We start from the raw sequence: 16632 nt of genomic DNA, 5'->3' as shown, positions 1-16632 counted from the left end.
GCGGCAAAGAGGCGCCCAGCTCCTTTGTGGCCATGGCGGGATGGGTGGCGTTTGAGGACAGGGGTAGGTGCCCCGCAAGTGCTGCCTCTCTGCATGATCCCCCAGCCCTGCGCTCCCCGCTCTGCATGGCCCTGCTGGCTGCTCCTTGGGGACACCTGGCGAGTCACCCCCCAGCCTCGCAGCCTGTGTGGGGCAGGCGTGAGCTCCCACGTGCTCCCCAGGCCAAGGTCTGTCCTGCTTTGGGGCTGGCCAAGTGCCCAGCATCACCACAGACCCCCAGTGTGACCTGTGGGCACATTGTCCCTCTGTGCCTCAGTTTCCCCCTTGGCCAGGGCACGGCAGAACTGTCACACGCAGACACGCTGCATGTGGTGATGTGCACAACCCAAGCCCCCAGCCCCAGCCTGTGCTGCTCAGTGTCCTCCCCGGCAGAGCTGGCACCATGCGTGCCCGCTGTTGGTGAATGACAAGCATGAGCAGCTACAGCTGCCATCGCCACTGTCAGCAGAGCCCGGGGCAGGAGTGTGCTGCTGCTGGGGAAACTGAGTCACGGGGATGCAGCGCACATCTCGGCCCCGCTCCCTGTTGGGTTTGGGGAGAACCCAGCCCTGAGAATGCAGAAAGATGGGTTTGCCCCCGCACCAGCACAGCACACCTGCTCCTGGCCCGGATGGCAAGTCATGGCGCCACGCACCCCAGACATGGGGACAGAAGCTGCTCCAGCTTGGGGACAAGCGCTGGGCTGGCCTTGTTCTTGCAGGGCTCCCGCAATGAGCCCCAGCTCATGCCATCCCTTTGGCTGCTCACGTGTTCCCCGCCAGCAGGACAGGGGCCCTGGCAGTTCAGCCTGGGACAAGCCTGGACCTGCACAGCCGTGGCGGGGACCCAACACCACCATCCTCTGTGCAGGGGTAGGGGACGGCCCTGTCCCTCCCCACAGAGCCCTGCTGCTCATGTGGGGCTGCTGCGGGGGGTGTGCCAAGGGGGTCCCCCCCATCCCAGGGGCTGCCACCCCTGTGGGCAGCTGGCACAAGGCCGGGGAGCAGCTACCCTGTGCCCTAGGGCCACCCCTGGGCTTCTGAGCAGCAGCAGCCTTCAGCTCCATCCTCCTCCTTGGGGTCTTCTCCTTCTCCTCCTCCTCCTCCTCCTCCTCCTCCTCCTCCTCTTCCCCAGGCTGTTCTTGGCTCGAGGAGGAGGAGAAGGAGGAGGAGGAGGAGGAAGAAGAAGAGGAGGAAGATGAGGAGGAGGAGGAGGAGGAAGAAAAGGAGAAGGAGGAGAAGGAGAAGGAGGAAGAAGAGAAGGAGGAGGAGGTGGTAGAGGGGGTGTCCACAGCCCCACTGACCTCAGCACATGCCATGGCGCTGCCATCTCCGGTGGCGTGGAGATGTGCCCGTGGTCCTGTTGGATCCCTGAGCCTAAAATAGCAGCCGCGCGGCAGGAGCAGATGGTCCCACCGCCCCTCGCCACAGGGCCTGGGACACGTGGTGCAGGCCGCTCGTCCCTGTCCCCCAGGCAGCAGAGGTCCCGTGGCCATCCCGAGGCGCAGAGCTCTGGATGGGTTACCTTGATCTATGCAGGCGTCACCCAAGATCACAGCTGCACAGAGGGTGGCACTGCAGGGGATGCCCCCAGGGTGGGCATCTCTGTGCCCACCTGGCCGCAGCACCCTCATGCTGGGACTCTGTGCACTCCCATAGGATTTGGGCTCCTGCCTCGTTTGGGTGGCTGCACCCATGGGGGATGCTGAGCCCTGGCACCCCCTGGGTAGCGCGCTGGCCTGACCCACGCTCCTGTGTGCATCAGCGCCCACGTCACGAGCCGCGCCAGTGCTCAGCTCCAGCGCGGGGCTGGCTGGCGCGGGGCCGGCAGCAGGCGGGGAGCAGATGGAGCAGCGCGGCTGGGGCTGTGGGGGCTGCAGGGGTGGGAAGCCGGGGGCAGCAGGAGCAGCCGAACCAGCAGCCTGAGTGCCGCATCCTGCAGGGAGGAAAATGGAGGCGCCGGGGGGACAGTGGGACCCGACCGAGTGAGTCCCCAGGGCTCGGGGGCTGCTTGGCCCCATCTGTGCAGCGGGGAGAGCTGACCTGGCTCCCCATTCCCCCCGCCCGGCTATTGCTCCCCACTCATCCGTGCAATGAGTTCCTGGGGCTCAACCCGCTGCTGGGCCTGGTGGGCTCGGCTGTGTCCACAGCGTCTCTGGGACAACAGGGGGCATTTGGGGGCAAAATCCACCAGCCCGGGCTGCATTCCTGCAGGAGTCACAGCAACACCCGTGTGCTGCTGCCCCCACGCTCACCCCAGTGCTCCTCTGCCCAGCGCAGCCACAGGAGGCTGTGGAAGGATGTTCCCAGTGCCACTGCAGAGAGAGGTCTTGGCTATGGAGGGGTTTGGAATCAAGCAAATCCCGGTACGCACCCGCCATGCAGAGACACGGGGTGCACGGCCGAGCTCAGCTCTGGGCTCGGAGCCGTTGGCAGGACCCCAATGCCGAGACTGGGGCACCCACAGGTGTAGGGACCCCGGGCTGCAGCAGCGGTGCCTGCGGGGCTGTGGGCATGGGGAGCTGGCTCAAAGAGGTGGGAGATGGGGAAATTGAGGTAGAGCTCCAGCATTGGGGCTGTTGTGTGCTGAGAGCCATTGGATGCTGCCTTTGCCAATCTCGGCATGTTGCCCGTTGCATTGCTGAGCATCCATCCCCCCACGGGGCTCTGGCCGCCGCAGGCAGAGACAGCCCCGGCGCCTCTGGGAAAACGAGGCCACTCCACGGAGGAGCTTATCGGGGGATTTCGCTGCCCGGTTGGCCATGGCTGGGCAGGGCCGCGGTGATGTGCCAAGGTCAGGCAGGACGTGGTGCCCATGGGGACGAGCCCAGGGGGTGCTGGCACTAGGAGGCTATTGGCAGGAGGGCAGGTGCCCATGGGGACAGGGCTGGTGGGCTCATGGTGCACGAGTGGCGCTGAACCATCTGGCACCTGCACGGGAGATACTGGTGCCTTGTGTGGGGCACCAGGGGTCCCGTGGGTGCCCACACCTGGGTTGCTGGGGGACCCCCCTGAGGGACGGCATCAGGTGTGCGGGGGTTCCCCAGACCTGCCCGGGGGTCCCGCAGTGGGCGGGGGATGCTGCCGGGGCGGGGACGGGGACCGGGCCGAGCGGAGCCGGAGCGGGGACCGTGGGCCGGTGATGGGGACCGGGGCCGGGGGCGGTGCCGGTGGGTGGCTCCCGGTCCCGGCCCCGGCCGGTAACTCCGCCTGCCGTATTTATGTGAAAACAAGCGGCGGCGGAGCCGGGGCCGCGGCGGAGCGTCGGGCCGAGCCGAGCTGAGCCAAGGCGAGCCGGATCGGGCGGAGCCGGGCCGGGCCATGGCCCCCCGGTTGGCGGCGGCCCCAGCCTAGCGCGGCGGGGATGCGGCGTGGGGGCCGCGGGGGCGGCGGGCGCGGAGCAGGTAAGGGGGCCGGGCAGGGAGCTGGGGGCTGGGGCCTGTCGCACTGCCGGGGGACACCGACCGGGCCATCCCCGCGACCCCCCGGATCATCGCATCGCATCCCATTCCCCCCATGGCCCCCCCCCGAGCTCCCATCTCATGCCCCCGTGTTCCACATCCCCATCTCATCCCCCTGAGACCCTCCTGGGCCATTCCATCCCAACCCCCATGCGCCCCCCATGCCCCCTATCCCATCCCCCCAGTGCCCCACATCCCCGAACCCACCCCACCCCCTGTGCCCTCCCCATCCCATCTTTCCAGCCCTCCTGGGGCCACCCTCATCCTGCGCCCTGGGGCCGAGTCATCGCAACCCACCGCCCTCCCTCTCCCCGTGTCCCACATCCCCGTCCCCGCCCTCACATCCCCACCGCCGTTCTCATCCTCATCCTCATTCCCATCCCATCCCGATCCCATCCCGCCGCAGTCCCCGGTCCGGGCCATTTCTCCCCGGTTCCGACGATGCCGGTCCCGGGGCGGGCTCAGGGCCCTGCGCGGCCCAGCGGGCCCGGTGCCGCTCGGTGCCGCCCGGTGCCGGTGCCGGTGCGCAGCGCGGGGGCTGCCTGGGGATACCACCTTGGGCTCCGCGGGTGCAGCAGCGGCAGCTCCGGAGCAGCCCCGCTCCCCCCGGCGCCTTCCCGGTGCCACCTCACGCACCCCCCAACCGGCCCGGGCTTTGCAAACCCACCCGCGGTCCCCCAGCCCCCCGGGCCCCCTCCTTGCCCAGGGTGGGGGGCGGGGACTGGCTGGGGGCGGGGTGTCCCTTGCTGCCCTTGGGGTGCTGCTCACCCCTCACCTGGGTGCCAGCGCCGGGGGGAACCTGCTGGGCTGGGGCTGGGTGCTGCCCCCCCCCGGCAGGATGAACCCCTCCAGGGGTGCAGGCAGAGCAGGGGGTGCTGGGGCACCCAGGGCGGCTGTGGCCGTGCAGGCCTGTGTGCAGGGAGCCTGGGGGCTCAGGGCAGGGGTGGAGGGGGTGCAGGGGTGCCAGGGGCACACAGCTGGGGTGCAGGGGCACAGGGCTGCATGGTCAGGGCTGGGGGGGCACAGGGGGTGTGTGGAGGAGCAGTGCCATGTGCATGAGGGGGGCAATGCTGGAGGGGCACGTGGCACAGGACACCGTGTGTGTTGGGGGGGCCCTGGGGGTGGCACGGGGGGGACTGTCTATTTGTCACATACACAGAGCAGGGGCCGGGGCAGTGGGTTCTGTCGCTGTGGGCAGCGCCTGTGCGGGCAGTGCCCGGGCAGCGTGTCACAGGCAGCGCTGGCTGTCAGCATCCTCCCGGTGCACACACGGAGTGACAGGCCTGTGCACAGCAGGCTGAGGGCTGGCAGTGCCCATGGCACAGTGTGCGCAGGCACTGCACCCACAGCAGTGCACTGGCAGTGCCGCCAGTGTTGTCTGCACCAGCACAGCGCTCACAGTGCACAGGAGATGCTGCTCTGGCCGGATTTCCAGATGTGGGCACCACTGGCACGCTCAGGGCAGCTCAGGTGCCGCCAGTGTACCGGCAGTGCCCGCAGGGCCACGCACAGGCAGGAGCTCAGCGCAGCGTGCTGGCAGCGTGCTCAGTGCACTGCATGTGTAGGCAGTGCTGGCAGCATCCCCAGTGCGGTGTGCCCAGGCAGCGTGCAGACAGGTAGCGCACTCCTTATCTGCTCAGTGGGATGCGTGCAGGCAGCGTGCAGGCAGGGTGTGCAGCGATGCCCAGGCAGCATGCACGGGGCTGTGTGCTCAGGGCAGGCCATGCAGGCAGCACCCTTGCTATGTGCATGGCACAGGCAGGCTGTGGGGCAGCACACGGGCAGGGACTGTGTGCAGGCAGCTTGGCGCAATGCGCAGGCACAGCGGGGACAGCAGCTGCCCAGGCGCGGGGCAGTGCCCTGGCACTGTGCTCTGTCCCGCGCGCAGGCAGCGTGAGGGCCGTGAGCTGGCAGCACGTGGCACTCTGGTAGCGCATGGCAGCGGTGCAGGCTGGGGCCAGTGCCCTGGCAGTGCTCGTGCAGTGTGGGCAGTGTGCTTGGTGCAGCGTGTGCAGGCAGCGGGTGGGCAGCACGGTGTGCACTGGCAGATCACCGTGCACCCCCCAGTGCAGGCTGCACGTGCTCCGTGCCGGCAGTGCCCCAGGTCCTGGCAGCCTCCATGGGCTCCGGCAGCCCACAGTCGCTCCCAGCACCCAGCACCCAGGGCAGCAGTGGGCGCAGGGCTGGGTGCTGGGTGGGGGCAGGGTCATGGGTGGCCCTGGGCTCTGTGGGGATACCAGGCCAAGCTGTGGGGTGGTCCTGGGGGCTGGCACAGGGGTCCTGCTGGGAGCCACTCAGCAGCACTGCAGACATGCCGGAGGATACGGGCTTGGAAGCAATGAGGGCATGAGGGACTCTGCGACAAACCACCTGCGCCCTGGTTGGGGTGGGATGTAGGGACAGGGCTGGCTGTGTCCCCAAGGGCTGTGTGTCCCCAGGGGTGGCTCCTGTGCTGGCAGCTCCGTGGGCACTGGCAGTGCTGAATCCACTGCCAGGTGGTGCCAGCATCCCGGGGGTGACACAGCACGGAGACCCCAGGCAGGGAGACCAGTGCCTGCTGAGAGCGCCCAGCACCTGCCAGCCAGGGGCCGGGAGAGCAGAGGGGATGTGGAATCCTCTCCCCGTGGAGGGGACTCGCTGTCGGGGACAGGTGGGGTGTGGGACCGCGGTGGTACCAGCAGCCTTGGTGGGGCTGTCACCGCTCTGCCCCCACCATGGGCAGAGGATGCCCGTAGCTCTGCAGGTGCTCTGCTCTCGCCGTGGTGCCACAAAGCCCCCGTCTCCCCAGCCCCCGGTACCGCCGCCCTGGCAGCCTCCCCACGCACCCACGCTGTCCTTGCAGAGGAGGAATAATTTGGAGAAACCATGGCAACCCCAGGCGGTGCTGGGGATGCCGGCAGCACGCTGTCCTCAGGTCCCCCCACACCACGGCCTCGCGGGGCTCTGTGGGAGGGGGGCACTGCCAGGTGGGTGGGGGGATGTGCCAGTGCCCGTGGGATGCAGTGCCCATGTCACCAGGGCACAGGGATATGCCCAGTGACCTCGCTGGGCTGCAGTTCGGTTTGGCTCAGCAGGGCTGCGGCTGCAGGGGGTCTCAATGTCCCCCCAAGGCACCCCGTGGCCCCAGCCGCCCCTCTGCCCTGGCCAGGGGTCTCCCAGGACCCTCATGTGCCTCTGTTATTTTGCAGTGCTGGGATGGAGCCACCGCGGGGCCCTCGGCCAGCTCAGCCCCACCACCCCCTCCCTGCTGCCGCCGGACCAGGTAGGACCCTGGGCTGTGGTTCCCTGCCCCCCAGCCGCCCCGACACCACGGGAATGGGCTTCCCAGCACTGCTGTCGGCATCACTGCAGCGTGGGCGCTGCTTCCCGGACCTGGCCCAGCTCCCAGGCGCTGGAGGCACCGGGGTCCCCGTCTCCTCCTGGCATCAGGCTGCCCCCAGCCCACCTGGAGACAGACACTCCAGCCCCACAGGCTTCATCTCAGCTCCCATGTCTGTCCCTCCTGGCTTTCGGGGCTTTTTCTGGGTAAAAAGGGAAGACCCTCTCCATTTCTGCATAGTCAATACTGCATCTTGCCAAATAAAGTCGATTCCTTTCCTCCCACAAGTACCTCCCCTGTGGTCTCCTGCTGCTGTTTAAAGCCAAAAGCCTTCTGCTGGCCTTTGCTGCGCACCTTTAGTGTTTCATGGAGCAGCTGATCCCACAAACAAGCACCCAGAGGATGTGATGAGTCTCAGCGCCGGGCAGGTGGCCCCGCTGTGGGCAAAGCCCACAGTCAGTTGGTGCTGACGGCAGCCGGCAGCCAGCTCTCGACGGGCTGTTGGTGAAGATCAGCACCACAACCCACCAGGTCCTGCGGGCAAACCACTTCATCTGCTCCCCTGGTCACTCTGGGGGGGCTTGTGCTGATGTTCCCCCTCGTCACACAGCTGTGTCATGCACATGGCTGGGGACACTGCCCGCCCTGGCCACTCCTGCAGTCTCATTCTGGAGCAGGTGGGGTGCACGGTGCTGGTGCCAAACCCTGTGTCGCTCAGGAGCTGCCACCACCGTCCTGCTCACTCTCCAGCCCAGGAGATGTGTTGTGGCCACAGGACATGGGAGGGGACAAAGCCAGTAGGTGCTGAGTCAGCACAGCACCTCTGGCATGGGGTTACTGTGGAGCAACCCTGGTCTGTCCTGCTCGGAGCTGTGCGGAGCGATGGCGGAGTCGCTGCTGACACGCGGGGTTGGGGCGCCCACTCCAGCACCGCTCTGCCAGCCCCCGGTGCTGCCCGTGCTGCTCCGGAGGAGCCGCGGGGAGCGACGCGGCTGCAGCAGCTGGGACAGTTGGCACCTGCAGGGGCATTTGTGGGGCACGGTGGGTGCAGCCGCCGCAGGAGGGTGTACAGCTCATGCCCCGCAGCGCCCCAGAGCTGTGTGGGCTGTCCAGCTGCCATGGTGGGTGCTCATGGTGCCCACCCCTGGGTGATGCTCCTGCTGGTGCTGGGCACAGCGTGTGCTGTGGTGTGGGTGCACATGGTCCCAGGAGACCCTGCAGCCGCTCGGGTGATCACAGTGGGAGCCTGGGCACATGGAAACTCTGGTGTTGAGTCTCCCCAGGGCCATTCAGCCATGATGCTGCAAGAGGTCTCCATGTCATGCACCTCCCGAATAGAAGCAGGGTGGTCAGTGGCCTTCTCTGCCCATGGTGAGCTGGCACCACGCCCAGCTGCCCTGTGGTTCCTGCTGCACCCATGGGTGCCCTGCCAACCGCTCCCTTATTGGCACCCCAATTTAGAGCCTTCTTCCAGCTTCTTCCCCCACTCAGGATCTGATTATTAACAGAAGCAGAAGAGGCTGGGATGCCCCAAGCCCTCATTTCTGAAGAGGTGGCCAAAACACCCCCTGAGCCAGGAGCTGTGGGGATTTACTCAGTGCTGTTGCAGCTCTTTTAGGTGCCTCATCTGTTCTCTTGCAGGGCCGGCTGCCTTCCTCTGAGGCTGTCTGAAGGGAAGCTGGCAGGAGAAGAGTCGCTTTTAAGATGACACGAACAGACCCACCTGACATCCTGGTGTCTACGGTGTACCAAGACATAAAGGTGGCCACTGCAGCCCCCGGGGATTCCATTGTCTGCCAGCCCCTGGCACAATGTGACGCCTCCATGTCCTCGTCCCTGCCCCGTGAGCCGCAGCCCTTCAACAAGCGCCATTGCAGGAGCTTCGACTTCCTCGAGTCGCTGGACGAGCCGCTGGGCACCCCCCCGGCCATGGAGCGCCCGGGCCCGCACCCCGGCAGCCCAGAGCTCATGCCGGGGCCGCCGGGCAGGCGGGCCCCGCCGAAGCCGGACCCTTACGCCAGCAGAGCCCCCCAGCCGAGGAGCGAGCCGAAGAGACGCGCCCGCTCCAAGAGCGCGCCGCGGGTGAAGTCCACCTTCACGCCGGTGCCCATCGCCGTCTCGGCATCGCCGCCACCAGCGCGGCGTGGGCGGGAGGTGCTGCGAGTGGCGCGGGAGCCTCCACGCCCTGAGCCCTCCCCGCGCCGCGAGAGCCAGGTCCCGCTGCGGGCGCTGGCGAACGAGGTGCATCCCATCAAGCTGCAGCCGCAGCGCAGCAGCGTCAGCCGCATCTCCCCGGTCTGCCTGGGCAGCAACTGCTTCGAGGAGGGGCTGGGCGCCAAGGTGGGCGCCAGCCCCCATGTCAAGTGCCGGATGGACATCAAGCCGGATGAGGCGGTGCTGGTGCATGCGGCGCGCAGCCTGCGGGCTGCCCAGAGCCGGCAGGAACCGCCGCGCTGGCCCCGCACGCCCGGGGCTGCCCGCAGCCTGGCAGTGCCGGGGAGCAGGCAGGCGTCTGCGTCCCGCACACCCACCCCCAGCGACTCCTACAGCGGGGACCCCCCGCTCCTGCCCTACCCGGGCGAGTACTACGAGGCAGACCCCCGGGCGCTGGCGTACCAGACAGTGCCGGTGCCGGCCTCGCGGGAGTTCAGGGAGTACCCTGAGAGGGGCTGCATGACCTTCTCGGCCCCCGGCGTCCCCACCAAGTTCTTCTACGCGGAGGAGTCGGCGCGGTGCCCCAGCCCTGCCATGCCCCTCCGCAGCTCCGGCTACGCCAGCTATCCCTACCCCACCCGCCACAGCGTCCCCCAGCACTTTTACACCGAGGACCCAGCCAAAGCCCCCGTCCACACGATGCCACCCCGGACGTTGTACGTGGAGGAGGCGCGGGGCTACCCGGTGCAGGAGGCGCCCACTCGTGCCTTCTATGGGGACGAGCCCCGGTTTTACGCCCCTCGCGGCACCCCTGTCAAAACCCTCTACGCTGAGGACACCCGGACGTACCCGGCCCTCGGCTCCTCTGCCCGGGTCTTCTACGCCGAGGACTACGGGAAGTACCGGGAGCGGGAGGTGCTGTCGCGAACGTGCCCCCCGCCCCGCAGCGCCCAGCCCTTGCACTTCGGCGACTGGTACTGCCCCGAGCGGGCTGCGCTGCCCTACCAGACCTTGCAGGTGTCGCGCTTCACCCCGCAGCCAGCCGGGCGCGAGGCCATGCTCTCCTCCTGGCATGGCGGCTACGCCGTAACCCCCCCGCGGCTGGGCCGGGAGAGCCAGCACTATTCCAAATCCTGGGACAACATCCTGGCGCCGGCGGTGCGCAGGGACGAGGCCCTGCAGCGCGGGCGCAGCTATGAGAACCTGCTCGCCCAGGAGCAGCACCGTGCCTTATCCCCCGAGGAGCGCCGGCAGCCCGTGGTGATCAACCTGTCGAGCTCACCCAAGCGCTATGCCGCCCTGTCCCTCTCCGAGAGCTCCATCCTCGAGAGGATGCATGCTGATGGTGGCCGTGGCCTCCCAGGCCGCTCCTGGTACGTCACACCCGAGATCACCATCACTGACAACGACATCCGCGCCGACGGGCTGGGCAGGAGCGAGAGGCGCTCGGCCAGCTGGGACGTGCTGGACGGAGGACGGGAGCCCGGTCCCTACGCTGTGCCCTGTGCCCCGCAGCCTGTCCCCAGGGAGAGCAGCTCTGGACGCCAGCGCAGCCTGGAGCAGCTGGATGAGCTCATCACTGACCTCGTCATCGACTACAAGCCGGCACCGGGCCACCGCGCCGGGGACAGGGACAGCCTCGCCGAGCAGCTCAAGCAGCTCCTGAGCAGCAACACCCCAGGGCCCCCCCGACGGGGTGAAAGCAGGAGGGTCCCCCCCAGCGTGCCCGAGGGACCCCGACCCATGAAGGAGCAGCCGGGTCCCAGCTCCCGCTCCAGTGCCCCGCGCCCCCCGCCTGCCCCAGTGTCCGTCGGCCCCTTTGAGAAGTCACCAGAGAACTGCTCGCCTGACCTGAGCGCAGAGGAGGACGACATGATGATGTGCTCCAACGCCAAGTGCCGGCGGACAGAGACCATGTTTAACGCCTGCCTCTACTTCAAGTCATGCCACAGCTGCTACACATACTACTGCTCCCGGCACTGCCGCCGCGAGGACTGGGACACGCACAAGGAGAGCTGCGTCTACGGGCGGGTGGGCAGCGTCTGCCGCCATGTCCTGCAGTTCTGCCGGGAGAACGCCGAGGTGCACAAGGCCTTCTCGCGCATCGCCAAGGTGGGCTACCTCTCCCGCGGCCGTGGCGTCCTCTTCTTGGGCTTCCCCAATGCTGGCTCGGCCGAGAACTTCCTCCAGTTCGGGCTGGAGAGCCTGCTGATGTCCCCCACTTACCTGTCCTTGCGGGAGCTGGAGAGCTACTCAGACAACCTGGGGGAGTACGCCCGGGAGCTGCGGGAGACGGGCAACCAGTACGACCCTGACGAATGTTTCCTCCTGAATGTAACTGTGGCCGTCACCCAAAAAGTGCCAGAGAGGCCATCGCCAAAGACGCAGGTGCCGACAGTCAGGAAATACGCCAAGGTGGCCTTAGCCTCCTCCAGCCCCGAGAAGAAGATCTTGAAGAAGGAGCGGGACATGGAGACGCTGATCCTGACGCCTCCGCCTGGCACGGCGGACATCGACAAGGAGGGGGAGGAGGGCCGCAAGGCACGGGAGGTCTGCTTCATCAACATCCAGCGGGAGCTGCGCATCCGCGGCGTCTTCCTGCGGCACGAGTTCCCCGCCGTCTACGAGCAGCTCTGCGACTTCGTGGAGAGCAACAAGCGCTTCACCCCCACCACCATCTACCCCATTGACAAGAGGACGGGCAAACAGTTCATGTGCATGATCATGGCAGCCTCCGAGCCCCGCACCCTCGACTGGGTGGCCAGCCCCAACCTCCTGGACGACATCATGTGAACACAGGATGGGGACCCCCCGGCACCCCCGAGTCCCTCCCCTTTGTAGATACATGTTGCTCTGTTGGTGCGGTGGGATGGGGACCAGGGGAGGGGGCTGTGACGGGCTGTGGGCTGCCGGTGTTGGCGGGGGGACCATGCAGCCACAGCAGTGGGCAGCCAGGCTGGGGGCGGCCATGGGGTGACGGGAGCATGGGCCAAGGTTTGCTGTGGGGTGCAGGTCCCAGCCAGTGTCCAGGCAAGACCCTGCAGAGCCCTCCTGGGGTGAGCAGTGCTTGGTGAGGGTGGGGGCACCCCAGGGACACCCCAGCCTCTGCCCACTGGACAGCCCGGTTCCCTGCACACCCCGTGGCCCCACACCTGCCCACGCACCCTGCCCGCACCTGGGGCCCTGCCCAGCCCTCCCCGGTCACGTCCCCAGCGCCCTGCGGAGCACCGCATGCTGCCGAGGCTGTACAAGTCCATGGGCACTGGTGGCGGCCCTATGGGCTCTGCGGCAGGGTCCCTGTACGGCTGGCAGGTGGGAGCTGGGATGCACAAGGTCTGTGTTCCTACAGCGTCTCTGTGTCCTGAGCACGTCACTGTTCTGATCCTTAGGTACTGCAGGGTCTCTATAAGGGGGTCCTACAAGGGGGACACACCTATAAGGGTGTCTGTGAGGCACCGCTGAGCGACCCCCAGGGCCCCATGAGGTCTCTGGGTACAGGGCACGGTCCCTGCACATGGGGCGGGTTTGTGGGGCGCCTCCTGGTGCTGACACCAGTGTGGGGCCGTGCCCGGTGCTGGGTGGTGAGCCAGGCCTGGCCCAGGGGACAGTGGTGGCCACCGGGGAGCCCGGCCGCACTTCCACGGGCTCGGGATGCCGTGGGGCTGGCTCGGCGGCCAGGAGCCGGCGGGGGTCTCGCCGTGGCGGGGGCAGCGGGGACACCCACCCGCCGCACGCCGGGTCTGCGTGCCGGGAGCGCCGGCGGCCGGGCCAGAGGGGCTCGGGGACGCGGGCAGCGCTGGGGCCAAGGGCAGCACCGGCACCGGCACCGGGACCGGGACCGCCCAGCCCAGGCTGCCGCCCGGCCCTGCCCGGCCACTGCCCGCCGTGCCCGCCCCCAGCTCCCGGCCAGGCTCCTCTCCCCGCCGTTGCTTCCACCATGAGCGCGGCTGCGCGGCTCCGCGTCCCGCTGCGAGGCCGAGAGAGAAAGTCCCGGTGTCCCCGGCGGTCCCGGTGTCGCCCATCCCTTCACTGCCCGGGAACACCGGTGCGGGCTCCACCCGCTGGGGGCGGGGCCTCGGGGCGGGCCGGGGCCGGGCGGAAGGGGCGGGGCGCGGCGCGGCGCGCGGCGGGCGCGATGGCGGCGGCCGAGGCGCTGTCGCGGGTCCCGGACGTGGAGATCGATGGCGACGGCGTCTTCAAGTACGTGCTGCTGCGCGTGCGCGCGGCCGGCGGGCCCGGGAAGGACGTCGTGCGCGGCCACGGCTGGGCCGAGTACCACGGTGAGGGGCGCGGGCCCCGGGGGGGCGGGGTCCCCGGTGGGGCCGCGCGTGGGGCCCCATCCCGCCCACCCGGGGGGGAGCGGTCGCCCCGCGGGCAGCAGCCCGGCCCCGGGACCGCACCGCGGGCGGTGGGTCAGGCGGCGGGTCCCCTCGCTCCCTCTCCCGCCCCACGCGCGCCCCCGCCCCACGCTCCCTCCCCCCGCAGCCGACATCTACGCGCAGACGGCGCAGGAGCTGGCGCAGCAGGGCCTGGACTGCGAGTGCCTGGGGGGCGGCCGCCTCTCCCACCGCCCCCAGGAGAGGAAGATCCACGTCTACGGGTACTCGGTGGTAAGCGGGGGCTGGGGCGGGGGGACCCACCCCTGCGTGCAGCTGCTCCCGACGGCGGCACGAGTGCCCGTGCTGGTCCCGCTGCTCGTGGCCGAACCCGCACCGCATCCCCTCTGGAGCGGGGAGGCCGAGCCGAGGGGCAGCCGCGCTGCTGTTCGTGTGCCGCCCGCATCCCCCTGAGTGCCCCAGGGTGTGTGTCAGTGATGCCGGTGCTGGTTTTAGCAGCTCCAGGGGGGCACTGTCCCCACGCTGAGCTGTGCACGCTGAGCCGTGGCCACAGAGGGACTGGAACCGATTGGAGTTTCATAGGCATGGGCTCAGCAGCGTCTGCCAGAGGCTGTTGCCAGAGCATCTGGTTGCGGTGAGGCACCCCAGGGGTTCGCCGAGCTCCCCTGTGCACTGTCTCTACTTCAGGACCCTCTCTCCTCTGCCAGGGCTTTGGCCGAGCGGACCACTCTGTGACTACGGAGAAGCTGAAAGCCAAGTATCCGGACTACGAGGTCACCTGGGCGGATGAAGGTTACTGACTGGCTCTGGCGGGGCAGCGGCACCAGCGTGGAGCTGGTGCGGTTGGATCTGGAGTCGGGGTGGGAGCCGCAGGCTTCCTGTGCTGGGCAGCTCACTGGGCTTTCCTGGTTTTCCTTTGTGTTGAACTCACCCGTTCTCCACCATCACCGGACTTCCCACATGCTTCCCACCTCCCTGGCACAGCACAACGAGCCCTTGGTGAAGCCGGTGGGTGCTCTGCCCCAGCCTCCCCGGTGGCGAGCGGGTTTGTCCCACGTGTGTATGTGAAAATTAAACACATTGGGGAGTGCAGCTGCTTGTGTGGTCGGGCATTCTTGGCTCAGCAGGTTCCTTCCCCCATGTCTGGGTTGTACCCCTCACAGCAGGAATGACTCCCTGGCTGAGCCCCGAGCTGGCAGGGTCTGGGGTGGGGACGGCAGAGGGTGCATCAGGATTTGCCTTGGGAAGGGCTGAGGAAGATGAGAAGAAAGTGACAGGTCCCCAGGGCTGGCAGAGGGACGAGCAGGGTGGTCTCGTGGGCAGGACCGTGTTCATCCTCTGCTGGGGCCGAGCTGCCTGGGGTGTGGCTTGGCAGAACGGACCCGTTCCCACCCTGGCAGGTGTCACAGCCCATTTGGTGATGGACTCGTGATGGTTTGTTTACCTTGATCTTGAAGCGCAAAATCAAGGCAACCAAAATGCCAAGGGGTTATAATTCAATCAAACAGTGTTACTTTATTATTTTGCCTGTAAAGCGGCACGCGATAGAGAAAGTGGAGAAAAAGGAAAGAAAAAGGGATAAAGAGGATTAGCTACCACCAGTGAGTCCCAAGGGGTCCCTATGGTTTCAGGTCCTGAAGCGGCGTCCTGTTGGGCCTCCGTCGTGATCTGTGATCTTCTGGTGGGGAGATCTCAACAATGTCCAGTCAGGCTATCAGGGCGTCTGTTCTCCTTCCTATCAGGGCATCTCTTCCCCAAGTCCCTGATGGAGATGTTAAGGCAAATACTGTTCTTCAGACCGACCCTTACAGCAGGTGGTGTCACCTTGAGGCAGAGCATCGGCCTTGACCTCGGCCGTCTGCATGTCAGGACCCGCTCCTGCCCTTCAGTATTTCCCAGGGAGACTCTGCTTGCACTTCCAGCAACGAGCAGCGGGGGGAGACTGGAAAAGGCTGCAGGAGAGCTCGAGGGAGACGTGTGGGTGAGGCTGGCCGGGTGCATCCATCTATTGCCGTCCCGTGCAAGGTTGAGGCTGGAGAAACATCCCCTCCCCTGGTCACAGGGCTGTCAGGCTGCGATCCTGTGTGCTCACAGCTCCTGCCTGTGCGCTCACAGCTCCTGATGCTGCCTCCCTGCCTGGCCCCTTGCGCTCAGGGATGCGGGTTACCCAGACAGGAGCTGGTTCCTCTGTATCCCAGGCTGTGCAGGGTTGACAGAACCTGATGAAGTTCAGCCCGTGCTGTGTTCTGCCCCAGACTCCAAAGGCAGGTGATGACAGATGGGGATGAGCTGCGTGGGCCAAGCTGGGCGTGCAGGGCTGGAGCTGTGTCTCCTGCAGAGGATGGTGCTCAGAGCTGTCTCCAGCCCTGCAAGCTGGTGGAGGGGGAAAAAAGCTGAGCGCTGTGCCCAGGACATGCACAAGGTTGCTCTGGGCCCACGCTAGAAAAACAGCTCTGCTGTGCCTGGACCTTGTCTCTGCGAGCCGTTGGCCATCTCCCCTGTGCTAGGGTGAGCGTCAGCCAGCGTGTGCATTGGACACTGGTGGCCATTAGGTGACAAAGTGGGTGGGTGGGGGCTGACTGCCTTGCCCTAGTCGCATGGGGGAGCACAGCTTCCCAAGTCACTGACCCGCAGAGCTTGGGGCAGCTCTGGAGATGTCCTGTCCTGCCCACCCCTGCTCGGCAGTGCCAGCTCCAGCAAGCTGCTCAGGGCTGTGGCCAGGTGGGTTTTTGGCATCTCCACAGATGGCGACCCCACAGCAGCCTGGGCAACCTGCTCTGATTTCAATGACCCTTAGAGAAAACAAGGTTTTTCCATTAGATAAAGTGGCATTTAATGTTCTTACTTTGTTCTTGTCACCTCTTGTCCCTTCATGGGGCACTCGCTGGCTCTGTCCCACCACCCCTCCTGTCAGAGCTTTATCCACATGCGTGCCATCCCCCTGTGCCTTCTCCAGACTGAGCAGCTCCAGCTCTCTTGGCCGCTCCTCCTGGGAAGTTCGGTCCCTTCATCACAGTCACAGTCCCTGGCTGGGTCTTGCTCCAGTATGCCCACATTGCTCTCATACTGGGGGCTGAGCATCCCCAGTGCAGAGAGGAGGGATCAGACCTGCGGTAGATGCTCTGCCTACAGCACCTGGGAGCCTGGTGGCCGCTTTGACGGAGGCCGCGGTGCCGGTTTGTGGTCAGCTCAGTGCCTGCCAGGTTTCCGAGCAGGCAGGGACAGGCAGGGCTCCTGCCCACAGGCGCTGCCAGCCCCAGCCTGCCCAGGCGGGGAGGGCGCAGGGCTGCTGGCCCCTGCCTGTCCTGGCTCCTGCAGGGGCA

General features: G+C 67.2%; 2 protein-coding genes across 2 annotated transcripts; both read left to right on the top strand.

The window, feature by feature from the left end:
* Positions 1-8522: 8522 nt before the first annotated feature.
* Positions 8523-11765, top strand: AJM1 (apical junction component 1 homolog; the record flags this gene model as incomplete). Its single annotated transcript, XM_080356067.1, has 1 exon — positions 8523-11765. The coding sequence occupies one exon, from the start codon at positions 8523-8525 to the stop codon at positions 11763-11765; it is 3243 nt and encodes a 1080-aa protein (XP_080212193.1).
* A 1320-nt stretch (positions 11766-13085) lies between these two features.
* PHPT1 (phosphohistidine phosphatase 1) lies at positions 13086-14401 on the top strand. Its single transcript, XM_080356035.1, has 3 exons — positions 13086-13252; positions 13458-13582; positions 14017-14401. Exons 1-3 carry the CDS (start codon positions 13108-13110, stop codon positions 14107-14109), a joined length of 363 nt encoding a protein of 120 aa, XP_080212161.1. The 5' UTR covers positions 13086-13107; the 3' UTR covers positions 14110-14401.
* Positions 14402-16632: the final 2231 nt, after the last annotated feature.

This window comes from Nesoenas mayeri (assembly GCF_963082525.1).
Source record: "Nesoenas mayeri genome assembly, chromosome: 18".
NCBI lineage: Eukaryota > Metazoa > Chordata > Aves > Columbiformes > Columbidae > Nesoenas > Nesoenas mayeri.
The sequence above is the reverse complement of the archived record's forward strand: the minus strand, read 5'-3'. Positions and strand labels throughout refer to the sequence as shown.